Source organism: Hippocampus bargibanti, linkage group LG13 (genome assembly GCF_051943395.1).
Source record: "Hippocampus bargibanti isolate YZ-2025 linkage group LG13, ASM5194339v1, whole genome shotgun sequence".
Lineage (NCBI taxonomy): Eukaryota > Metazoa > Chordata > Actinopteri > Syngnathiformes > Syngnathidae > Hippocampus > Hippocampus bargibanti.
The window spans coordinates 5,573,426-5,599,816 of NC_142746.1; the positions used below are offsets into that span (position 1 = coordinate 5,573,426).

Consider the following 26,391-nt stretch of genomic DNA (forward strand, 5'->3'; position numbering starts at 1 on the left):
GCCCCTTTACTTCTAGCAGTTTAATCTATTGAAAGCAAAACAAAAAGCTTTAGTGGAGCAGATTGAGAAGGAGAAAATCCAAAGCAACAAGGGCTCCTCCTACAAACTTTTAGTGGAGCAGGCCAAGCTCAAGCAAGCAATATCCAAGGTAGGTTCTGCTTTAATTTTGTATTTAATGTCTTTTGAAAGACTTTAAATAAAAGAAAAAAGATAATTTTGCAATGTCATTGCTTTCCTGTTACTGAAGATAGATTTAATATTTTAAATTGAATGGTGGTTGGAAGAAGAAAATTCTGTTAGCTCCTACAAAACATATATTTTTGTCCAATCGCTCTGTGTTTCCCAGCACTTTAAAGACTTATTCCGTCTTCGGCGGACGGCTGAATGGCCGCGGTCCACGTTAGACACAGAGTCTGCAACGGCCAAAGAAGCACCAGAAGTTGAGCCCCTGCCATTTACATTGTCGCATGACCGCTGCATCTCCGTTGTGCAGAAGCTCGCTCTTTTCCTCCTCTCTATGGACTTCACTTGTCATGCTGACCTGCTACTTTTTGTCTGCAAGGTAGTGTCTTAAATTTGAGAATTCAATTAAGATTCTTCTTTTGTTTCTTTATTACCACAAATCATATGATTGTGTGCATTGCTTATTGAATAAATATTCATTGATTTGAGGAAGATCAACCGGTTCATTTACTCATTTTGTCATTGCCAAATCCTCTTAATGAATACACTTGTCATCTCTTCAGGTCCTGGCTCGAATAGCGAATGCCACCAGACCAACAATTCACCTCTCTGAGGTGGTTTCTGAGAACCAGTTAGAGCGCCTACTCCTTCTCCTTGTGGGGACGGACTTCAATCGAGGGGATATCTCCTGGGGTGGTGCCTGGGCTCAGTATTCCCTCACATGCATGTTACAAGACATCCTGGCAGGTATGTGCTTAAAGGACTTTGAAGTTCTGTTTGTGATGTAATATCGGGAAAAAGATGATCATTTCGATATATCCTTTGACTGGAAGATAAAGCATCTTAAAGGACTTTGAAGTTCTATTTGTGATGTAATGTAGGGAAAGAGACGCTCATTTCATTGTAAGATCAGAGCATTGTCATCAAATGGTGAGTATAGTTTTTTCTTTTTTGAATGTTGCTGTGCCAATGAGCATTTTGTGTTTGGGAGCCTTTTACTGAGCGAGTTGCTTGTTCTGTAGCCACAAAGGGACATAAGTCTTCTTGTGCCGGTCCCAAGCCCGGATAAATACAGAGGGTTGTGTCAGAAAGGGCATCCGACATAAAAGCTTGGCCAAAAAAAAACATGCGGATTAAACCTCTAAAGATGGAGGAAACTGATTTGCTGTGGCGACCCCTTCAAGGGAAAAGCCGAAAGGAAAAGAAGAAGAAGCTCTTTTTTTTGTACTGGCACAAAGCGCAAAACTGCTTAGATTTGGTATTTTTCTCGACTTTGTAAACAGAATTAGGCAGGGCAGGGTGGTAACATCTTGGTGTGTGGGATGGAATTGGTTTTATCCCAATCCTCAAGGAATATGCAAGATATGCCATTTACATATATTTCGCAGATACTGGGAGGAAGAAATGGAACGAGATTAAAATAACATACGCACTGTGGTTTATCAAGATTGCGTCTGTTTTTAATAAATTTTAATTGAAGGTGCAAAGTTAAAGAAATCAACATTTATTGAAAAATGGAATCACTTTCAACATTCAAAACATATTATTACACAACGAAATACTCAAGCTCAATAACATCTACTTGTGTTAAACTCTACAAACTCGCCACGGACGCCCTCGCCTTCACGTACAAACAGTACACATGTATCGTTGCCAAGCACACAGACATAGGCTACCTGCAGTTGAAATTTGCATACTAGGCATGGCAGCCAATCAGAAGCCTCCTTCAGACTTTCCCGAGCGTTATAAGGTTGTGCATTTGCATATCATTTTCCAAAATAGATGCACAGAACCTCAGCCCGGAAGAAAGATTCAAAAGAAGCTAACAACATTTGTGAGGATACATAACCTAAAAGTCTAACTGTGCTTAGATTTGGTATTTTTCTCGACTTTGTTAACAGAATTAGGCAGGGCAGGGTGGTAACATCTTGGTGTGTGGGATGGAATTGGTCTTATCCCAATCCTTCCAGTATTTCTCATTTTCATGAAAATTGGGGCATTACGAGTGCACTCCGCCATGCTTGAAATTGCGGAAAAAGAAATAGACCCACTGACATTGGCGGGTAAACTCAAAGCTCTTTCTCCACTTGCGGATGATTTACAGTACTCTGCTATCACTGTGACAATGGACAATTGTGCGTCTGCTTTGCCCCTCTGATCATATGTCTGTGCACGACCCCCGAAGTACCATTGGTGCAATATAAATTATTTTGAAGATTATTGGCATAGGGGTTATTGAGCCAAAAAAAGAATAACATGACATTTGTTGTGCTCATTGAACATTTTTCACAAATAGCCAAGATAATTACATTTTCTGTCACTAAATACTGTGTGAGAGATGCAAAAGAAAACCTGGACTCTTGTATTGTAAATAGCACAGCAAACCTATGTTGATGGAATGCAGCTACATATATCAATAGGTTTTTTCTTTTATACTTGCACTATATACCGTTTTTTTTAAAATGAAATATTCTTGAACATCCGACGTAAAAGCTTGGCCAAAACAAACATGCGGATCAAACCTCTGAAGATGGAAGACACTGATTCGCTGTGGCGACCCTTGAAGGGAAAAGCTAAAAGGAAAAGAAGAAGAGTTACAGTATACACCTCAGTCTTTTGACATTTTTTATTATGCTTAGAATATCTTGTTTTTATCTTTTCACCACCCTCTCAAATGGCTGCTGTGGACTGAAAATGTCCCCATTGTGGGACGATTAAAAGCTTTCTGATTCTGACTAAATACTGTGTGAGACAGTCTTTTTTTTAAAGTCTCCGACGAGTCTTTTATATGTCCTTGCAACAAACTCCCTGTAAGAAAAACCAAAGATCGGAAGTGTGTGGTCATCCAGAATGATAATGAACATTATTTCAGGTGAACTGCTGTCTCCTGGTTCTTTGGATGTCATGGATGAAGTGACTGTTGTTGAGGAGGCTGGGGCTTCGTCATCATCGGTTGGAGTTGATCAAGATGACCCCTTGCCTCAGCCTACGCCTATCCCCTTGGTAGAGAGCATTGATGACACCCTCGTGCCTGATATAATTGCAGGTACTACATGTAACCTTACACTGTGTGGGATGGCCCATCAATTGCCAACATTTCACACAGCACCACTGATGTTTCAGATCTGAGCATATAAATAATCAAAGGTTTAGTTTTTTTAACTTCTGTCAAGACCGTAAAACTATTTCCGCACTCAGTATGCAAATGATAAATCACTGCTAAGTACTGCCATATTAAAGCTGCTTTCATTGTCCAAAGGCGCTCCACCTCTGTCTTCTTTGGAAAAAGAAAAAGACATGGACTTTGACTTGTTACAAGACCTGATGGATGTTGATATTGATCCTTTAGATATTGACTTGGAAAAAGATCCACTTGCTGCAAAAGTGTTTAAGGTATGTTTTTTTTCCCTCAAACTTCTCTCTCGTTTTCTCTTATCACACTTACTAACCAATGTTTTAAGTTAATGTTCAATATGTGTCTTTCTGTGTAAACATTTGAAAATGAAGCAAAGAAAATCCATTCATCCATTTTCTAATCCACTTATCCTCATGAGGGTCGCAGGCACCTTGAAGTGGTCGTCAGCTAACCGCGAGACACTCATAGACAAACATTCGCTCTTAGAATGACACCAAGGGACAATTTAGTGTTCCATTAACCTGCCATGCATGTTTTTGGAATTTGGAAGGATATCCCACATATGCAACGGGGAGATGCTAACTCCACGCATGAAGGCTGGAACCGGATTCTCACACTGCACTACAAGATGGCCATGCAAATCGGTTTCCACTGTGCCACCTGGCAATAAAAAAAACACAAAATTAAAACATGCTTCAGAAGTTCAACAAAACCTGAAATTCAATTTATTGTGCATGACATTTCAGCACATTTAAATAAGTTGTTAGTCTTCCGCTCAATGAGAAATAATTGACCACAATGGATAAACAATGTATTGTTTGTTTTGTTGTTTTGTGATGCCACCACAGAAGGCAATCCCACATTTTTACAGAGCTATTATGATAACCAGGAATTTGATTTTTTTCTTAAAATGACAATGATGCCCTGTTACGCTTAACAACTAAACAACATTTGGTACATGTGGTACTCATTCATTCTCAGTGAATTGGTTCCCTGCAAACCAATAAGAACTCGTTTAATCCTTTTATGTCTCATCCTTTTTCCTATTTGGCTTTTCACAGCCAATAAGCGGCACATGGTATGACTACTGGGGTTCTGATTATGGCACATATGGTTACACACCATATATTGGAGGGGCTGGTATTCCAGTGTCGAAACCACCAGTTGCTGTTGAGAAGCCGGGGTCACAAGGGCTCTCAGTGTCAGTTTCACAAGGTGAGGACTTTTTTCCTTCTCTTAATGTTTGTGTTTTTGATATCTAGGTATCAGTTATTTCGACCCAGTCTGCCTGTTTGTCCTCAGCACTGGATGCTCGATTAGAGGTGGGCTTGGAGCAGCAGGCTGAGCTGATGCTAAAAATGATGGCAACTTTACAGGCCGACTCAATCCTACAGGCTCTCACATCAAGCTCCTCTGGAGGTAAGCAGGGTGACAAATTAAGAACAGTGTGGTAAATACACAACTAGAGCACCCACAGAACATAACAACTTCCTTTAAGGCATAAAGTTACAGTATGTACAGTATATTAACAATATTACATACATATATCCAGCTACTCCTGACATAACCCTTTGTTTTATAATGAGCCGAAGTCTTGTGCCTTTGACTGATCACTGATCTGTTCCATAATATAGTGGCATCTCATGTGATGTCCTGCAGAATTTTACATCAACCTCTGAATTTTTGCACAAATTTCGAGCTTCAATTTCCCCACCTCTAGAATTCTGCTAAGCTTCATCATTGTGTGGCTTATACTTCAATGATTGCTCCTTAGGTGGCCTGGTAGTCAAGTTGTTAAGACCCCGACTTCATAGCGCAGAGATCAGGAGTTCAAATTCCGCTCCAGCCTCCTTGTTAGGAGTTTGCATGTTCTCCCGTGGCCTGTGTGGGTTATCTCCGGGTCCTCCGGTTTCCTCCCACTTTATAAAAACATACATAGCAAGCTGATTGAACGCTCTAATAGTCCCCGAAGATGGCTGGGATAGGCTTCAACACCCCCTCCAACCCTCGTGAGAATAATGATGTCTGGAAGAAGAAGATTCCTCTCAAAACAAAATGAACAAATCCCAGCAATAAAAACTTGGTCAACAGTACCAGCAATCATCTAACGCAGGGGTGGGCAAACCTTTTGACTCGCGGGCCACAATGGGTTCTAATATTTGACAGATATGGAGGGTGTGTTTGGGCCGCATATACTAAACCTAAAGCATTAAATGTAGTGTGTGCAAACCTCATAGCACAGTAAGAACACTAAAACCCAATGTATTAACTGTCTTTCAAATGTGAAAAATAGCCCTTATCAGTTAATAAATTTGTCTCAAGCAATATGCAAGATATAAGATATATATTTACATTCTATTTCGCAGATACTGGGAGGAGGGAATGGGATTAAAATAACATACGCACTGTGATTTATCAAGATTGCATCTGTTTTTAATAAGTTTTAATCAAAGGTGCAAAGATAAAGAAATCAACATACAGTAAAGTCTCGTTTTATCGATATCGGTTATATCGATAGTACTGCTTATTACGATACTATTTCTATGAACGCGAGAAAATTTACATGCCGCAGGATCGGATATATCGATAGTCCGGTTATATCGATATTTTTTCAGACTCCCGGGAATATCGATATAACGAGACTTTACTGTATATTGAAAAATAGAATCACTTTCAACATTCAAAACATTATTACACAACGAAATACTCAAGCTCAATAATATCTACTTGTGTTAAACTCCGCAAAATCATGGGTGGATTGTCCTGACCGCGTGCTATACAAACTCGCCATGGACGCCCTCACCTTCACGCGTAAATAGTACACGTGTTTCGTTGCCAAGCACACAGACATAGGCTACCTCGAGTTGAAATTTGCATACTCGGCACGGTAGCCAATCAGAAGCCTGCTTTGTGCTTCAGACTTTTCCAAGCGTGCATTTGCATATCATTTTCCAAAATAGATGCACAGAACCTCAGCCCAGGAGAAAGATTCAAAAGATGCTCACAAAATTTGACTCTACAAAACGTAAACTTACATTATACCATAACTGTAAAGTGTACTTGAGAGTTATGAAAGGCGCTTAGTGGCTTGTACCAGACAACACAACGCAAACATTGCATTGTGCACCATGTAAGCAAGGTAGCATTTGTGGTAGGTACAGCCTTAATTTAAAAAAAAAAACTTTATACTTTGTGACAATATTTTTTTTTTTTGCGATTACTCGTCTTATTGTGTTTCAAGCTGTGAAAAATGGTCCAAGCAGCCTTATGGCCAGGCAGGCAACTTTTCAGAGTTGTCTGCCCTGTTGTTCGCTAACTTTTTGTCATGACTTTCAGACACTGTTTGTACTATAATTTGGACAAGTTTGGCGGGCCAGATTAAAAAGCCTGCGGGCCATAGTTTTCCCATGTCTGATCTAAAGTCTAGCTCTTACATGCTTCCTGCAGATGGAGTTTGACTGTCTGTACATCGAAGCTACAAGAATGAATAAATTTTCTTTTCCAGTTTGCCAGACTACCAATGGCACCGATGACTCTCTGTTGAGGGCTCTACATGGAGGAGGCTCTCCTCCTGGCAGCACCCTCTTAGTCCAGCCATCTTCAATTCCGATGCTGAGTGCTTGCTTCAACAAGCTTTTCTCCATGCTACAAGTCCACCATGTACAGGTCTGCACACTTTTATTTTTGACTCGTTAAAACAAATGCCGGATTATTATCAATATGTATTGACCACACATTCATTTGGGAGCCAAAACCTCACATAGATCCAAATACCATAACACAAAAGGTCACAAACCTATTTTCAATCTAATGAAATTGACGATTGACACAGGTCATTGTAATTTAATCTTCACATTTCTGCTGTCAGTTGGAGTCATTACTGCAGTTGTGGATAACACTGAGTCTCAACACAAGCCCAAGTGGCAATGAAGAGAACGGCTCCGATATCTTCTTATTTAACTCCAGTCGAGTACCCACCATTCCACTTAATCAAGGTCGGTACTTTTCTCCATCACCATTTTGTATCCCCTGTGATTTTCAAAACTTCATTTAAAGCTGGTTGCAGAGTAATCTAGTAAATTATGCACACCTGTTTGTTTCTGTGTCTAGCATCAATTAGCAGTTTTCTCACTGTATTGGCATGGTACCCCAACGCCTCCCTGAGAACTTGGTGTCTGGTCCTGCATTCACTTACCCTGATGACTAACATGCCTTACCATGGTCAGTATTTTTCACTTATCCTATTTAGCAAAGGTATGCAGAGTCACATAAGTTGACCAAATTGTCCCCTCTCGATCACCCACATTATTATTATTAAATGGGGGTCTCATGATAGTGTTCATTTTTGTCCCAATTGTGACTATACAAACAAATTTCTGCCGAGCTGTCGATGAGTCCATTTGTGATCAATCATTTTGCTTAGCTGGCGGGTAAGATATGTATATAGAAACACACATACTCGGAAAAAAGCAACATTTTACAATGGGCATTTTTATTTTAATCAGGGTCAAAATGTAAACTCACCGTTTTCCCCAATTGTTCCCCACTGTAATTATCTACTGGTTATTATAGCACAATTACTGGAGAGATGATTTGTGAATGCAAATTAAAACCATCTTAAGTTTAGAACAAACCTATACCAATGGTTTTCACAAGTTGATAACATTTTGTTTTGGTGAACTACCACATTTTCCATACTATAAGACGCACCGAACAGTCTTCCATATTCTTAAAAGCTCACAGGGTGCCTTACAATCCAGTGTGCCTTGTATATGATCATTGTGGGTATACGTCAACCCCAAAAGGGCTTGTTGTTGGAGACATCCATAAGTTCTAACTTCCTGTTAGTTCGGTGAACTGTGTCGCTACTTTATTAAATATGTTGCAGCTAATATTTGTTGCAGCTCCGATAAAAGGAGAGCTGTGGTGTTGTGAATTAAAACGCACACTCTATTAATAGTTTTATCAGTCAGCAAATACAGGTACATCTTTGTCATCGATGGCTTCTCTTATGTTCAACTCGAGAGGTGTTCATGACCACCCGTGAAAAACGTAAATTAATGATTGAACTAAAACATTTTAAAATAATGCATCAAAAATGAAAATCATAAAATTCGATTGCTTTGATTGTAAACCCACAAGCTACAAAAGAAACTGGGATTTATTGATGAGGTGTAACTCATTAAATTGTTTTGTGACTGAAAGAATCAGGGATACAGATGGTGCATATTTCGTAATTTATCATGAGTGCCATTTAGAGGCACGATATACTCCCTAATTCAGTTCATATGACAGAAAGTATTAGGATCAGATAAACAGGCATCATACTTGGGCCAGCGAATCAGAAGACTTGTTACTCAGTAACGGCAAACGAAATCAGATGCATCTACATATAATGTGAATGCTAATACAGTACTAAAACATGTCTAAACTTTCAGGCTCTGGTAATGGGATGAACGCTCAAGAAAGCACAGCACATCAGATGGTGTCCGATCCAACGCTGGTTCATGTCCTGGTGCGTTTCCTTTCTGGCAGCAACACCAATGGGACAAATCAGCATAGCTCTCAAGTTGGACCAACTGCCACTCAAGCTATGCACGAGTTTTTGAGTCGTCTTCAGGTGCATCTTTCTTCCACTTGTCCTCAAACGTTCAGCGAGTTCTTGCTGAAACTCTTGCACATCTTGTCAACTGAAAGGTAATTTGTTTTCTCAAGAGATGTTTTGCATTGTGAAATTCATTTTGGGGAATTTTCATGCCATCTTAAAATTTCAGGGGTCCGTTCCAGTCAGGGCAGGGGCCACTTGATGCGCAGGTGAAACTGTTGGAGTTTACTTTAGAGCAAAACTTTGAAGTGGTGTCTGTGGCCACCATCTCCTCTGTGATCGAGTCTATCACGTTCCTCGTTCACCATTACATCACCTGCTCTGACAAAGTTATCTCACGAAGCGGCTCTGACAGTTCTGTGGGCGCTCGTGCTTGTTTTGGTGGCCTTTTTGCTAACATCATTCGACCAGGAGATGCAAAAGCTATCTGTGGTGAAACTACCCGTGACCAGCTGATGTTTGATCTCCTCAAACTGGTTAATGTGCTGGTGCAACTGCCTCTCTCCGGAGACAGAGAGTTCAGTGGTCGGCTGCCAATTGCTGGCAGTGGGGCTTCTGATAGCAGCGTGTCGGATGAAGAGAAGGTTTGCGGAAGCAAAGAAAGTGTGGCTGGTGGATCAACATCCAGTCAGGGTCCATCAGCTGGTGTGGCTGATCTCGTACTGGCTAATCAGCAGATCATGAGTCAGATTTTGTCTGCGCTGGGCCAGTGCAACAGCAGTGCCATGGCCATGATCATTGGTAAGATTGCGAATGTTCACCGATCAGCAAATTTTCAACCTTTTTTTTACAGTAATTTGGCTTGTTCTCCGCTGGTCTGACTGTCCTCTTTGGTCTTTAGGAGCAAGTGGCCTCCATCTAACCAAACATGAAAACTTCCATGGGGGTCTGGATGCTATTTCAGTCGGTGATGGCCTCTTCACCATCCTCACCACCCTCAGCAAGAGGGCTACATCTGTTCAGGTCATGTTGCAGCCCATCCTCACATACATGGCGTGTGGATACATGGGGCGACAGGTGAGCAAAGCACTGCTTTGTTTGGCGGAGCTTTTGGTCGACAGATTTTTGTTTTCAAAATACAGTACACATTGCCTGTTTTTTTAGGGTTCTCTTTCCACTTGTCAGCTGTCTGAACCTCTTTTGTGGTTCATTCTACGAGTGTTGGATACCAGTGAGGCTCTCAAAGCTTTCCATGATATGGGTAGGGAGTCACCGATCAATATCTGTATTGCCTGAACTTGATTTTTTTCATGTCTAACTTCTAATCATTATCAACACTGTAGTTGTAATCATACAATATCATATACCTTCCTTGTCCCTATCTAGGTGGTGTACAGTTAATTTGTAACAACATGGTGACCAGCACCAGAGCCATAGTGAACACTGCACGCAGCATGGTATCTACCATTATGAAGTTTTTAGACTTGGGTCCAGGAAAGACATCGGATGGCAACTTCAAATCCAGAGTGATGACGTCAGAGCCTGATAATGCAGAAGGACTCCACAACTTTGCGCCATTAGGTACTTAAAAGAGTTCTGCGCATCATATTTTCTTGCGATGGCAATTCATCAGTTTGAAATGACCTGTCTTTTCTTAGGTACAATTACTTCCAGTAGTCCAACAGCGCAGCCAGCAGAAGTCCTCCTACAAGCTACGCCACCTCACCGTCGGGCTCGTTCTGCTGCCTGGTCCTATATCTTCCTTCCAGAAGAGGCTTGGTGTGACCTCACCATTCATCTCCCTGCTGCAGTTCTACTAAGGGAGCTCCACATTCAGCCGCACCTGGCTTCTTTAGCTAGTAAGTAGTGCCGCACACAATCATTACAGTTTCAGTATTTTCTCACAATTATTTGACCAAGACAAGAAGGTATGAACAACCTCAGCAAAAAAATAAAACTACAAAATCCAAGTGTCTGGGACAATCATGGATTTGTCTGAACTGAGGCGGCATGGTCTTCAACTGATTAGCATGGCGAAGTTCCAAAGGCAACAAGAAACTGTCGCATCCAATAATTTTCAATATCGAGCAGTTGCCTACGCGTGCGTCCCTACTCGGACATCGTCTTGAAAAAAAAATATTTACGCATTTCAAATGTTCTCCCCTTTTTTCCTTTTTTTTTTTATCAACGAAAGCAACATTTTTATTTACCTGTTGTATTTTCTTCTTTCCAATTAGCCTGCCCCTCCTCTGTCTCTGTGGAGATCAGTGCTGATGGAGTAAACATGCTCCCACTCTCCACGCCCGTTATCACCAGTGGCCTGACCTACATCAAAATCCAGCTAGTGAAGGCTGAAGTTGCATCAGCTGTATGTCTAAGGTTGCACCGACCTCGTGATGCCAGTACCCTGGGTCTGTCCCAGATTAAACTCTTGGGCCTGACAGCGTTTGGTAACACTTCATCTGCTACAGTCAACAATCCCTTCTTACCCTCTGAGGATCAGGTCTCAAAAACCAGGTACAAAATCTATTCTCCTCAACTGACAAATCAGTTTATTTTTGGTCACATAGGCCTGGTGGTGACCCATTTGTTCTTTGTATACAGTATTGGTTGGCTGCGTCTTCTTCACCACTGCCTGACTCATGTCAGTGATCTGGAGGCCATGATGGCCAGTGCAGCTGCACCTACTGCTAACCTTCTGCAGACTTGTGCTGCACTGCTCATGTCACCTTACTGTGGTATGCACTCCCCTAACATCGAAGCGGTTTTAGTGAAGATTGGCCTGCAGTCAACGCGCATTGGTCTTAAACTCATCGACATTCTGTTGAGAAACTGCGCTGCCTCTGGCACTGACCCGGCCAGTAAGTGAATGTTTTTTTTTCTTAGTTGGATGTATTTCTATGAATTAAGGATAAACCTTTATGAAAGTAAAAAAAAAAAAAAATTGTCTCTCTTTTAGATTTGAACAGCCCTCTGTTGTTTGGACGACTAAATGGTCTTTCCTCTGACTCAACTATAGACATTCTGTACCAGTTGGGTACCACACAGGACTCAGGAACCAAGGACAGGTTTGTGATGCAAACGGCTTGTTTTAAATTAGGCTGTCCTTACTGTCGGATTTTGATGTTTGGCTTTGCTGTTAGAATGATTAATGAGAAACGGGTTTCTGTCAAGGTGATATCCTCAACAGGCTCTTAAACTGATCATAAAGTGTCATTATGTGTATCCTTGTCATCCTTCTCTGTCGCAGTGTGCTGTTTGTTGCATTTTAAGGCACTTGACCAAGATCACTTTCAAGGACAGTGGGAGTGGCTCTATTCATATCGCCCACTTCATCAGTTTTCTCTGAACTTTATTGTTCCAGAATCCAAGCTCTTCTCCAGTGGGTTCATGACTCCTCAAGGGTTGCAGCGCTAAAAATTCCCATCGGTTACTCCAGTACCATCAGTGGCTCCTCTTCATTGAGGGAGTATGGGCTTCTCATGCCCTCACCATCCCACCTCCATTGTGTAGCAGCCATCTTGTGGCACAGTTACGAACTGCCTGTTGACTACGACCTCCCAACGCTGCTCAACCAAGAGTTATTTGAGTGAGACTTTTCTTCTTTTATTTTCTTCAAGCATATGTATTACAACAGAATCTATTCATCATATTTCTCTTTTGAACAATTTTTCATCTTAAGTCAATTCAGATTTTGTATCGTTCAATAATTGTCAATCTTTAACATTAGCTGTTGCATGTTACTCTGTATGTCGACATTTAAAGCACAGCCCTGCAAAATGTAACTTCAGGGGTTTCATGGTGAAAAACTGAATTGCTGCCTTTCATTTCCCTTAGACTCCTGTACAATTGGTCCATGTCTTTGCCTTGTGACATTGTGCTCAAGAAGGCAGTGGACAGCCTCCTTTGTTCCATGTGTCACATTCATCCAAGCTACTTCTCATTGCTTATGTCCTGGATGGGTATCGTGACAATGCCCAACACAACTCATTCCCAAGCTCAGCAGCACCGACTTGCCATGACTGACGATGGCAAAAAGCAACACAATGCTAACACTACGGCCACGGGACTTACAGATGACTCAAAGCATGCGAGGCCTCCAGTTACTTTATCAGAATCCCAGCTAACCACATTGGCAGCTGCCTCGCAGTCTCCAGGCGCAATAGAGCAACTGCTAGACTCAGGATTGCCCTCATTGCTTGTGCGCAACCTTGCTCAGTTCTGTGCCTGTTTACTTGTCAGTGCTGACCTGCCCTTGCCCGCTGCTCTGGCTGACAGGCGACAGTACCAGTACCCGTCGTGCTCCACATCCACACATCGTCCACCGCTTGCCGCAGAGCTAGCTGCTCCAGTTCTGCGGTTCCTCACTGAAGTAGGCAACAGCCACCCCATGAAGGACTGGTTAGGCGGACCGGAGGTCAACCCTCTGTGGACAGCATTGCTTTTTCTGCTGTGCCACTCCAGTGCGAGTGCCAACACCAGTTGTCAACCTGTGATCCAGGCCTCATCTGGAGGCAGTCTATCTCCATCACAACCATATCACTTGGGCTCGCGTTTCTCCCTGACAAATTCTGGCCAATCAGGAGGCCTCACCACACAGCAGAGAACAGCTTTGGAGAATGCCACAGTGGCTTTCTTTTTACAGTGCATCTCATGTCACCCAAACAACCAGCGGCTCATGGCGCAGGTATACTTTCTGCTTTTCTCTTGAGGAAGGAGGAGGAGCTAATAACATATATGATACACACAATGCTTATTTTCAACATTGCTGTATGTTTTTGCCCAAGGTTCTTTGTGAGCTCTTCCAATCAGCACCCCAGAGAGGCAGTGCACCTCTCTCTGGAAGCATCTCTGGGTTCATACGCAGGCTTTTCCTGCAACTCATGTTGGAGGATGAGAAAGTCACAGTTTTCCTACAGTCTCCCTGCCCGGTGGGTAGCCATTTGTTCGTCAACATTTAACTGTTTGATCTCTTGGGTGTTATGTGCATGATGAGTAATTAATGGCTGTCTGTCAATTACAATTGTAATAATATAATTTCCACAGTTAACTTGCAATTCAGCAGATATTTTTTATTTGGTCAAAATATTTTTAATACACTTTGTCATTGTCGTGAAAAAATATATTACTTATGCCAATATTGTTGTACAGTGGTACAGTGGGGGAATACAGTAGCCACAATGCAATTGACATTCAGTACAATTTGTTGGGAGCAGGGAGAACACAACACCCCCCCAACCATATGCCCCGCAAAAAAATAGCAATAAGTAACAATCTTGGGATAAACATTTCTTAAATATCGGTCTGTGGTTGTCATAAGCATGTAAAACATTGAGTTATTGATTTGTATTAACATTAATGTGCATCATATTATTGTGCTGTTAGGTGGCATTCGTGTTTCCAGATTCAGTGGCATTATTCTTGTATTTTTTTTAAATGTGTATCTATATTTTTTTATTACACCCCTCCCTTTCCTCCTTTGAAATAGTACTCTCGGGTCCTTTGTCCTAATGAGCCTTAGTTTTTGGTTTTCTTGTGACTCACACACGTGGAATGCACCTATTCCTTTTACCCACCTGGCTAAGCAACACCGTGGCTATGCAGCTCAAAAAGGGCATGCCATCTTTGTCAAGTGATGCCCTTGTGGTCATGTATGCCTTTTGTAGTTTATTAAATGCTGTTCTGATACACTATCAGGAGTGACAAAATTTTCTAGCTCAATAGCCAGGGGCAGAAGATAAAATCCTATGAAGTTACGTGAGCTATGTTCTGGAGTAGCTGACTATAATATGCCTGCTGGCGAATGAAACATATAAATCCACCCCAATACACTTTCCCAAGGTGTGTATATTTTCTGCATTTTTGGTTATTTTTTTGTATTTGATGTGTGGTCACATCTGCTGTGTTGTACTTGAAATCCCAAACTATGGGAAGGCCCAGCGAAGGGTTGTAAATTCACAAGTGGCTTGATGCAAGAGATTTTATCACAATCCCGTTACTGCTTTTCACTGCTCAGTGGCCGTGTGGATGATGATCATTCTTTTTAATCTCTGACCACTCGAGGGAGCTACAACACCATGGAATGGTGGCAACCTTAATTTGATTGGGTGTCATAGTTTTACTTCAGTGTAGTTTTACCCCAGTCGTCTGGTGTTAATTTACAATTGATTGTCTCAAAAGCTGTTTCATATTTCATTGTTTCTGTTGGAAATCAAGAAACATTTTGATTAAGTTTTACCTCCTACTTTTCACTTTCTACTTTTTACAACTGTGAGGTTGGTTGATATAAAACAACGCTAGGTGAAATCTAGTTCATGTGAAAGTGACTTAGCCTTTACCTGTATCATCATCTGACTTTTCAGTTATACAAAGGACGCATCAATGCTACCAGCCACATGATCCAACATCCGATGTATGGAGCAGGGCACAAGTACCGCACCCTCCATTTGCCAATCTCCACCACTCTGGCTGAAGTCTTGGATCGGGTGTCTGGTATGTATCAAATGCAAACTTTAGTTTCCATCTCTAACCTGTGTAAGTAAATAACAATCATGAAGTGACAGCACCCTCAAGTGTTACAATTGTGATTGGAAGGAGAAAGAGGGAGAGAACCGAGAGGAGTGGGAGGGCAGAGTGTCAGCGGAGAATGAGAGCGAAGAATGAGAGCAGAGAGCTGAAAGTGAGCGGGGAGTGTGGGGCGCAGAGTGTAGGGCGCAGAGTGTGAGCTGAGAGTGTGAAACTTCCATCTGACTGACACACAACAGCATTCCATCTACTGCCACCGCTGCTTTGGGAAATCTATGTCTTGCATTCCTTTCATATATTCAGACACACCCAGCATTACAGCCAAGCTGATCAGTGAGCAGAAAGAGGACAAGGAGAAGAAGAATCACGAGGAAAAGGAGAAGATGAAAGCTGACAGTGGCTTCCAGGACAACTACAGTGTGGTTGTTGCCTCAGGTGTTCATTTACCATTTGAATCTTCCAGTTGTGTTGTCATGATCAAATGATAAATATGATGCTCTCTCTTTGTTCAAAATAAGCAATTTTATATATTTTTTGTACTTAGGTCTGAAGTCCCAGTCCAAGCGCGCTTTATCAACTCCTCCCCGACCCCCATCAAGACGGGGTCGGGTGATGAGTGATAAATTGACGCCCTCATCAGGAGTGGAGCCTTCTGCCAAAAGCATCAGTGTGCCTGTCTTTCACCTCTACCACAAACTGCTTCCAGGTACAATTTAATTATACCTAATTATATGCATGTAGGCATATGAATCTTATACTGTTTGTTCCATCATTCTTGTTAGGTCACCCCCTTGCACCAGAGATGACTCTGGCCCAACTACTGACACTACTGTATGACCGCAAGATGGCACAGGGTTACCAGTCCATCAATCTCACTGTTAGACTGGGGTCCAAAGTCATTTCTGACCCTGGTCTGTCTAAGACGGATTCCTTCAAACGGTTGCGCACTGAAAAAGGTACAGATAGGTGACTGTATTTTTAGGTAGAAAATGTTGATTGACACACTCACAATATACAACCCATACCACATTTAAGCATTCTTAATACTGATATAATGTGAAAATGGTGAGTAAAATAACAATAATAGTATATCGGATATTTTTGTTCCATAGAGACTCCTGCTATGTGACATTGGTCAAATTGTTATTATTCTAATTTAATTGGACCCAGCACCCAGATCCCTCTCCTTGGTCATTTCCATATTAGGTTACTGTTCTGTGGTCTCATCAGACAAAAACACAGAATATACAGTAAAGTCTCGTTATATCGATATTCTCGGGAGTCCGAAAAATATCGATATAACCTGGACTATCGATATATCCGACCCTGCGCGCATGTAATTTTCTCCTTGCGTTCATAGAAATAGTATCGTAATAAGCGGTACTATCGATATAACCGATCTCGATATAACGAGACTTTACTGTATTTGGTTTGAACCCCCCAATGTTCCCATATTTGCAGTGGATCACACTGAAATGCTGAATAACTGCCCAGAAGATGAACCTATGACTCCCAGTGAAGAATGTCTTGATACCACAACGGATGAGTCTTTACTCGAAACACACCCCATCCAGTCGCCTTTGCAAGTCTTTGCTGGAATGGGTGGCCTGGCACTCATTGCAGAGAGGCTACCCATGCTGTATCCGGATGTCATTCAGCAGGTGAGATTTGCATTAGAACAGCCAGTCAAGGAACTACAAGAAACATTTTTAAATAAAAATGACTTCTATCAGTGGAAACCAAGCAGGGCGTTTTTTGATGAATACAGCAGCCACGTTATTGGCAAATATTGTTTTGAAATTATTACTTTGGTGGATATGTGATCAAACCAATAAATACACTTTATAGTCATTGGTACTTTGGGGTGAGTGTGTTAAAATAACTCACTGAAGAATAATGGGCCAAAATTACAAAGCAAGAATTCTTATCAGTTCATGCAAATCTTGATTTCAGGAATTGCGGCCCAGAGTTGTATACGTTGTTTGGCTCACGAGTCAAGTTTTTTGCCTTTTCAATCAATTTCATAATGTAGAAACTGCATGATGTACATATTTCACTGTAAAACATTTCAAACTTTTTCTGCTTGCAAGTCTATGTCATCAAGTCTGCATTGCTTATAATCAATTTATTGCAGTATTGTTTTACAAGATGTTCATTTCACATTTAACCACCAATTGTATCAACCTTTTTAAAAAAGTAAAAACCACAAAATATTGGAAACTAAAATATTTCAGTATTTTTGTTACTCGGAGATAAAAATACGTCTAAATTATTGACTGTTATTCTATTTGCCATTTTGAGTCATCATGTTTACACATCTTAATAAAAATAAAACGTAAATAAACAGAGCTGAACATATTTAGTTGACTTTAATTAAAGTGTATTCATATAAATGCAACCTCCTAGGTTACAGCTAGCTGTCGCAAGTTGATATGAAAAACAATTTCTTTTAATTACACTACTTTGCGATGAATTCAAACAAACGCATATAAACAATGCTCAAGGTTTTAAAATATCACAACTCACAAGATCTTCCTTCCAACAATATCAGAACTCAGTATGTCACATCTCTGACCTTTATTCAAGTGCCCTATTCTCTTGGCTACAGGTCAGTGCCCCAGTTGTGCCCTCTGCAACCCCGGAGAAACCAAAAGACACTGATCAATTTGAGTGGGTCACCATTGAGCAATCGGGAGAGCTGGTGTACGAGGCACCAGAGTCCATTGCGACGGAACCACCCCCCATCAACAAGCAGCAGTCTCAGTCGGCATCCTCATCGTCGTCCTCCGTGCAAACAATGTCACCCATCCCTGCCCATTCCCTGGCAGCGTTTGGCCTGTTCCTGCGGCTGCCAGGCTATGCAGAAGTGCTGCTAAAGGAGAGAAAACATGCCCAGTGCCTACTGCGCCTGGTGCTTGGTGTCACAGATGATGGAGAGGGCAGTAAGTTGAAATAAATGTCTTTTTAGTTTTTTAAAAGCAACTATTGATGAGCCGGTTTTGCATTCTTTGATACACACTTAGTTTTAAATCTCCTTCAACTTGCCACCACCAATTGAGTGAACTGCTACTTTCTTGCTGAAGACATGGCTTGTGTTCTTTGGCTATCCCCCTAGGTCATATCCTGCAATCCCCGTCAGCAAACGTGTTGCCCACATTGCCCTTCCATGTCCTGCGAGCATTGTTCAGAAGCACTCCGCTCACTACTGATGATGGCGTCCTGCTCCGTCGCATGGCTTTGGAGATTGGTGCCATTCACCTTATTTTGGCTTGTCTGTCAGCTCTCAGCCACCATGCTCCCCGGAACCCCAATGCAAGCAGCAATGTCTCTGAGGTATAGTTCAAATGTACCCCTTTTTTTAAAAAAAAAAAAAAAAACATCTCTCTCCGTACAGCTCTTTTGCTTAAACCTCTGTCACCCCCAGAATAATAGCAAGACTGACGTTACACCGTGTAAAGAGGCATTCCGTTTTGGCATAGACATTTGGATTTGTACACCAGATGTGGTTGGAAAATGTTGATTTATGTGTAATGATTTGGCCAGTGTTCACCTACACATTTGGAGCTTTGTATTTACAGTCCTCCATGTAAATTCTGTGCAAAAACAGGGATGTTTGTTTTAATGTACTATCCCGTTATTTCATTTCCTTTCCTTGTGAATTTCTAGAGTTCTTGTAGCTGGGGACAGTTCATAAGGCAGATGACTTTAACAACAGCCAAATATATTTTGCTGGCTGACTTTGAGCTTGATTGGGAGCAGAGACAGTCAGCCAAGACGTAGTATTTTCAAAAAGCAGAATGCTCATCCCTTTAATTCAGTTTAGTTTGTCTCAGCTTTGTTGGCCTTGTCTATGGACATACAGTTAAGTCCAGGACTATTTCGACAATTGAATATGAATTTGCTTTGATAGACCACAGTAGATCTTCTTTTCCTTTCGGCTTTTCCATTCAAGGGGTCGCCACAGCGAATCAGTGTCCTCCATCTTCAGAGGTTTGATTCGCAGGTTTGTTTTGGCTCGGCTTTTACGTCGGATGCCCTTCCTGACACAACCCTCTGTATTTATCCGGGCTTTGGACTGGCACAATAAGACACTGGCTTGTGTCAAAATTAGAATATAAATCAGCGCAACTTCTTAGAGTATAACCACAAGTGGCTGCACAATCCGCTATTGTGTGGTTGTTATTTTTATTTTTACTATTGGAACTTATCGAGTGAATGCACAATGATCTGTCACAAAGCGATATAACATTTTCTTGAATGATAAAATGTGACACAATATGGGTTTTTAATGTTATTTTTATAACAATGGCTGTTGTTTAAACAAACCGATACTACTGTAACACAAAATTAAAACAATGTCAAACTATTGGATTTTATTTTCAACCTTATTTCGATTTACTGATTCCAAAACGCAAAAAAAAAATAATATATATATATATATATATATTGCCATCGGAACAGGGTAGTTGTCTTAATATTTTTGCATAAACAGAATCCCATAGAACAAGGTAGTTCTCCTATTTTACAGTAATATAGATTATCAGAATGGTTGTTTTATGCATTAAAACAGTAACTCAACAAACCCTTTAAGTTAAGCTTGATGGAGACCCATTTTCAGTTCGTAAACAAAGATCAATCAGAATGCGTTGGCATTGTTGAAGCAGGGATTCATAAATGTATTGAATCGTGAAAATTACGGGGTGGGGGGAATCCCTGATGCATTGAAATTTTCCAATCCTGCATAGAACATACAAACACGAGTTAGAAAATAGAAATAGCCTGGAAATTTGAGGTTACAATGACGATAATTATAGCAATTCAATTGATCAATAATTTATGAAATTGACATTGCATCCATGTGTGGCCAACACCTGTGTAACCAGTCCAGCGCTAATCGATGTACTATAACTTCGATTGCAGGACAGACACATAAAACTGAACTGTTCGTAGCACATGCAAAACGTTCTGTTGAACATTGATTTGTCTGGTTGTTTTTCAGTCCCTAATTTCTATCACAAATTTTGAAGAATGTTCAATGTATTTGCCTCCAAAACGGAAATGTCCTTTAATATTTCACATCCCTCACCCCGTGATTGTCACATTTGTCTCAGGATTAGTTCTGTTCACTTTGTATATCAATTGGAAAATGATTATTGTAGAGCTGCTGTCATCTTACAATATCTAATCCATGTTCTTGATAGCCACAAATGTCAAATTGTCATGGTGGAGGAACTAATGAGGAGCAGCAGCTTTACTGGGCCAAAGGAACCGGTTTTGGCACTGGATCCACAGCATCGGGGTGGGATGTTGAGCAAGCTCTCACAAAGCAACGTCTCGAAGAAGAGCATGTTACTTGTCTTCTCCAGGTAAGTGGGCATTCTGTTTGACAAATTAAATGTGCTGCTCGGATTGACATGCTGAGTTGTAAATAGCATTACATATCATCAGAATTGTATCAACAGTTACCGGCAACGTCCCCCTTTTTAATTATTTTAATTATTTTCCTTTTAATCACACAGACTTGCTGAAAATTAACACGCATAAAAATATCTATCACTATAGGACAGTAATAGTTGCTTTCATCTAAAGAAATACTTATCCTTTCTTATGATCACTGTGAGACTATAATTTATGCCTTCGTCTCATCCCGGGTCGATTACTGTCGTGCACTTAATGTAGGAGTCAGCCAATCCTCTATTGAGCGTCTCCAGCTCGTCCAGAATGCTGCTGATTGCCTCTTGACTGGTACTCGTAAGAGGGAGCACATGACTCCGTTGACATCCCTTCACTGGCTTCCTATACATTTTAGCACTCTTTTCAAGATCATATTTGTTTTCAAATCTTTAAATGACCTCGTGGCACCTTACTTCCCCAAGCTCATCCGTCATCAAACACCTTCCCAGCGCCTATGTTTGCCGATCAGATATCATTAGAAGCGCCAAGAACTAAACGGAGGCTGAAAGGGAAGGGAGCCTTTTCAGTTGCTGGTCCCACTCTCTGGAATGACCTCCCACTGAACTTCGGCAAACCCCTTCGCTGTCTGTCTTTAAATCTGCCTCAAAACTCACTTGTACTCTTTGGCATTTGAGTCAGCATGACTCAGACTTGGTCTTAGTTTTACTCCCTGGTGCTTTCTACGATATTTGTGACTGTCTTATTGCTTGTATATGATAGTTGCTCTGTGTACAACACTTTGTATGCAGCGTTTGGCTGTTTGAAAGTGCTCTATAAATACAGTTGAGTTTCGATGAGAGTTGAGTTGCTGTGTATTAGAGAAGCCATTTGTGTTAAGTGATTAGACTTAATTTCCTCCTCTGATAACGTGGTTCTGTTTACTAGGTCTTGGCAAGCTACATTAATGCCGCAGGTTCCAGCAGTTTCCACAGCACTGATACATCTTCAGCGGAGAGCAGAACACACAACAGCTCCGCACTCCCAGTCGTGCTGCAGGAGCTGCTCAGTCAGTCCTGTCTCATCCCTGCAATGTCCTCCTACCTACGGAACGATTCCGGTAAGCCCCTATTCCATTCAGCAATTTTGTTGATACAGCTGGTCAAGGCTTCTCGATAAGTATGTACAGGCCCACCGGTTTATATTCCAACTTTTCTATTGCGTGGTGCTGGATTTCCTTGAATTTTAATTGCACATATTTGTCATTCGCCATAGCTAACAAAGTTCAGTTTGCTTTGGTTGTGAATGAGTGATATGTGTAAAGCCTCATACATATCATGCCACACTTCATTTGAAGTGTGGCTGATAGAATGTCAAATTATTTTAAAAGGGAAATGCCACTGCATCACCAAATGAACATATGTTTTAATAAAAGCCAGTGACTCTTTGATCAACTTGCCAGTTGCCCAGCGGCTCTCGTCCTTCAATAAATGTCACAGAGAGCTGGCTCCAGCGAAAAAAAACCTGAGCCCTCCCTTTGCTCCTCCTCCAACTTCTCATTTGGCGTCCAAAGAGCTGTTTGCCAGAGGAAGAATATAATTGTAGGACTAAACACCGATGTCGAGCATCAAACGTAACAGTGCGCATGTGCATGCCACTTAGCAGTTTTTTTTTACAACGATACTAGTGCAGCGTGTCCTACATACTTGGCAATAAAGATGATTCTGATTCTGATTCTGATATACACAGTTGTACATCTGCGCTTTTCTCTGATTACGTAGGTTCAGAACAGATATCGACACTTTCCCCATTCATTGTGAATTACTGTAGTTCTGTTTATTCCGCATTTTGACAGCCACTGGCACAACTTTGTAACTCCACTGCGCCAGCACCGGCGCAAGTGTATTACGATTAGCGCATATGCATATGACATGCTTCTGTTACAATAGCTAAAAAAACACTTTTAGTTAAATAGCAATTGAAAACTGTACCTTTTCCAAAAGAGGTTATAACTTTCGTCATCTGCCATCTTGTTTTACCGATATTGAGCCATAATTACCTTGCATTTATTTCGGTGTGTTTCAAAGTTGTGGTCGAGGGGATTTCGAACATTCATTTACCCATGTATTACAGTAAAGTCTCGTTATATCGATATCGGATATATCGATAGTCCCGGTTATATCGATACTATTTCTATGCACGTACGGAGAAAATTACATGCAAACAGGGTCGGATATATCGATGTCCCGGTCATATCGATATTTTTTCGGACTCCCTTGAATATCGATATAACGAGACTTTACTGTATTTACATCAAACATGGCGCATGGTTGCAATATGGAGCATTAGAACATGAGTAAAACTATAAATACATTAAAAAGAGATAGCAAACAAACATATTCTCGTTTTTTAAGAAACAATCGAATCAGTCTGCGGTGGGTAGTCACAATTTGTTGCAATAAACTCCTATTCATGATTCGAATTTAGTGGATAATGAGAATGATTTCGGAGCTGTTGCACATTCAAAGTCTTCAAAGCAAAGACATTTGTTAAAGTAGACACTAATAAGAAATATTGTGTCAGTATGTTCTCGTTGTCGTCTCTGTAATTCCGTATAATATCAAAATAGCACAGGATTGATTGTGTAGTAACGAACAATTTTTTTTTAATGCATGAATAAATTCTTTGACTGGAATAAAAATTGTTTGTTGATAAATATATATTTTACTCAAATATTTTTTCATTTGCAATTTATCTAATGAATGTATTTTGGTTTATTTCGAAAAGTTATGTATACTATATAAGTTATGTATACTCGTTAAATCGGGCCCCAACCATTTTAGAAATTGGCCCCCTTTTCAGACACAAGGGGGCCCCCTCTTTTAATTTCCCAAATGCAATTAGGCCTGACAAGTGACACAGTGGGCCATGTTGTCAGCTTGCTTGGGGTTTTGACAGGTACTCTGGCCTCCTCCCATATTAAAAACATGTATGCTAAGTTTATTGAAGCTCTAAATTGTTCTGATACTTCCCTTTAAAAAATAGTTCTGATCGTAAGCTTTAAAAGAGGAGTTGGAGCAATAGGTTACCCATCCATACATCCATTGTCCAAGACTCCCGTTCCTCATGGGGGTCATGAGCCGTTGATTGTAATAGGGGTCACGGGTGTACTGAAGACTATCCCAGTGGTCTTCTTAAGGGAATAAACGCTGCAGCTGCAACAAAGTGCTTTCCAGAACATTTAAATTACCAATGTCCAAAAAATCAGAATATTATCCTGTAGCTAAAGGGGACATAAGCCAGTGTCTTCTTGTGCCGGTCCCAAGCCCGGATAAATACAGAAGGTTGTGTCAGAAAGGGTATCTGACGGAAAAGCTTGGCCAAAACAAACATGCAAATCAAACCTCTGAAGATGGAGGACACTGATTCGCTGTGGTGATCCCTGAAGGGAAAAGCCAAGAGGAAAAGATGTAGCTCCTTCAGGATGTAACATGAAGCACAATACATAGTCCATAAAAATACAGGGTTTATTCATTGGCAAGCCATGAGATTTTTCACAAACACAGACATGAAAGAAAAACAAACATTATGTAGATTGACACTACAAAAGAAAACAAACATTATGTAGATTGAACAAAAAGGCACACCGACCCCATGGGCTCACATCCACAGGGAGCTAAATATCCCCAGACGTCTAATCTTTAGGAGACTCATTTTGTCAGAGTTAGCGATGCTTCTGCTTCAACTTAACAATGGCTGTGCAGAGCTGACTTGGTAGTTTTTGAGTGCGTGTTGGTGAATGCATATGTCGACTTGTGTCAGGCAGACCCATTTTAGGATACAATTGGTTCCTGCTAATATTCACCATTACATAGCAGAGGAACAAGATGCACAAAACTGGGATAGATGGAGGACATTGATTCGCTGTGGCGACCCCTGAAGGGAAACGCCGAAAGGATAAGAAGAAGGGATAGCAGAGGAACACAAACTGGGAAACCTACTCTATGTGACCTATAAAGTGACTAGCTAAAACCATATATTCTACAAGGCGCAGAGAATTATGGGCCACACTCTCAACTTTTGAGAACATTTAATGCCCTTCGATGTGTCTTATAATTCGGAATGAGGTGTGTGTGGGGAGGAGGTAAGCATACATGTTTCTTTTTCATTCTGACTTCTTTTTAGAGACCAGCTCAAGAACTTAGTCATGATCAATCTCATGGCAAAACAATATGCATTTTAATCTGTTACAAAAAGCATTCTTTATGTTCAGTCATGATATGAATAATCTGTAATTGACATGTATTTAAACCTGAAGCCACAAAATTCACATGACTCGGTACCCAAGAAATAGTTGTCCATTTCAAAAATGTTGGAGAGTTTTTTATGCATTTATCAATTCCCGATAAACATTAACAGGTTAATAAACAGTAATCAGGAAAAAAAATACTTTGCAAGTCTTTAAAAAAAATGTTCAATTAATAGAATAAACATGAGGTTAATCGATTCTAAAAATGATAGTGACAGCCTGAAAAAATATGAAAGGTGCCACATTTTGACTGAGTTGGTTTCACGCTTGCACCATCAGGTGTGCATGCGTTCGAACATGTGTGTCTGTGCATGAGTGTGTGCGTGCTCACAAACTAATGTATATTAGACATGTTGATTTTATTCTATTTATGTATGAAATGAGTATGAATGGACCATTTGGGCCACTGCCAACAAACTTCGGTTGGCTTGACACAGGCACATAGCGGCCCCGGGTCATCTGGCCATTGTTAATGTACAACTTTAACTGGTATAACGCGAGGAGCCCTTAATTTTTGCCACTGCATATCAGTTCGGGCAGTATTGCTGTCCCGCTGCACTCCCATTTTAAGCAATGCATAAACATCTCCCGATATATGAACAAGGCGACTATGGAGTGACTTTACTCTATAACTGTGCGGTTCATTTTTTTTCATACTGTTTGAAATGTAGACCCTATGGGGTTTCACATTTTAGGGCTCTTCTTGTGAAAATCTCCTCCGATTGGTTAGATCGCTTGCACTCTGACTTATCTCAATAGCTCCTAAGAAATAACATTCTCATAGGAGTAATAGCTCAATTCAAAGTCGTTTCTTGTCCCCAAATAATCATTTAAGCTGTTTTACTATGATACCCAATTATAAATGTTATTTTCTGCAAACGTGATACCCCACATATTGAGAAAAAAATATCCTTTGGCTTTTGAATGTTATAAAATTTTGATGATATAAAATTACTTCACTTTGATCTTGTACACTCTTCAAAGGACAACCGACTTTAAAGGACAACCGACTTTTTTGTTTCTTAACTGACATCAGAAAAACGTTTTATAGCATCTAGAATACCCAAAACACGCAGTATGATATTTTTAGTCAAATGCCAAACACCAATATAAATGACTTCGTGTCCAAAATCTGCAAAAAATTGAGCTGCGAATTAGGCATTTTCAGAAAGTCCCCCCCCAGTTTGTGACGTCACGCCAAGACGTCTTGCATTGCTTTAGAATCATAACAATGGCTTCAGATTCGGAGAATATGCTTTCTTGTTACACCTCCAGTTATGAATATGATTCAAATAGTTCTGA

General features: G+C 40.8%; 1 protein-coding gene across 3 annotated transcripts in view; it reads left to right on the plus strand.

Annotated features, from left to right (window-relative positions):
* birc6 (baculoviral IAP repeat containing 6) overlaps positions 1 to 26,391 on the plus strand; it is an 85,864-nt gene that overhangs the window by 29,257 nt on the left and 30,216 nt on the right. Inside the window, exons 34-64 of one of the 3 annotated variants that reach the window (XM_089012857.1) lie at positions 17 to 148; positions 347 to 562; positions 747 to 930; positions 3,056 to 3,229; positions 3,443 to 3,576; positions 4,381 to 4,534; positions 4,622 to 4,738; positions 6,825 to 6,985; positions 7,188 to 7,314; positions 7,430 to 7,540; positions 8,758 to 9,016; positions 9,094 to 9,665; positions 9,766 to 9,941; positions 10,029 to 10,125; positions 10,251 to 10,445; positions 10,523 to 10,723; positions 11,102 to 11,381; positions 11,469 to 11,725; positions 11,824 to 11,932; positions 12,229 to 12,453; positions 12,702 to 13,551; positions 13,652 to 13,795; positions 15,227 to 15,356; positions 15,693 to 15,824; positions 15,934 to 16,095; positions 16,172 to 16,345; positions 16,851 to 17,050; positions 17,998 to 18,331; positions 18,505 to 18,722; positions 20,591 to 20,755; positions 21,729 to 21,900. In XM_089012857.1, the coding sequence (XP_088868983.1) occupies positions 17 to 148; positions 347 to 562; positions 747 to 930; positions 3,056 to 3,229; positions 3,443 to 3,576; positions 4,381 to 4,534; positions 4,622 to 4,738; positions 6,825 to 6,985; positions 7,188 to 7,314; positions 7,430 to 7,540; positions 8,758 to 9,016; positions 9,094 to 9,665; positions 9,766 to 9,941; positions 10,029 to 10,125; positions 10,251 to 10,445; positions 10,523 to 10,723; positions 11,102 to 11,381; positions 11,469 to 11,725; positions 11,824 to 11,932; positions 12,229 to 12,453; positions 12,702 to 13,551; positions 13,652 to 13,795; positions 15,227 to 15,356; positions 15,693 to 15,824; positions 15,934 to 16,095; positions 16,172 to 16,345; positions 16,851 to 17,050; positions 17,998 to 18,331; positions 18,505 to 18,722; positions 20,591 to 20,755; positions 21,729 to 21,900 (6,562 nt within the window). Of the gene's footprint in view, positions 1 to 16; positions 149 to 346; positions 563 to 746; positions 931 to 3,055; positions 3,230 to 3,442; positions 3,577 to 4,380; positions 4,535 to 4,581; positions 4,739 to 6,824; positions 6,986 to 7,187; positions 7,315 to 7,429; positions 7,541 to 8,757; positions 9,017 to 9,093; positions 9,666 to 9,765; positions 9,942 to 10,028; positions 10,126 to 10,250; positions 10,446 to 10,522; positions 10,724 to 11,101; positions 11,382 to 11,468; positions 11,726 to 11,823; positions 11,933 to 12,228; positions 12,454 to 12,701; positions 13,552 to 13,651; positions 13,796 to 15,226; positions 15,357 to 15,692; positions 15,825 to 15,933; positions 16,096 to 16,171; positions 16,346 to 16,850; positions 17,051 to 17,997; positions 18,332 to 18,504; positions 18,723 to 20,590; positions 20,756 to 21,728; positions 21,901 to 26,391 lie in introns of all 3 variants that reach the window. The other 2 variants (XM_089012858.1, XM_089012860.1) reach the window with 2 other exon arrangements.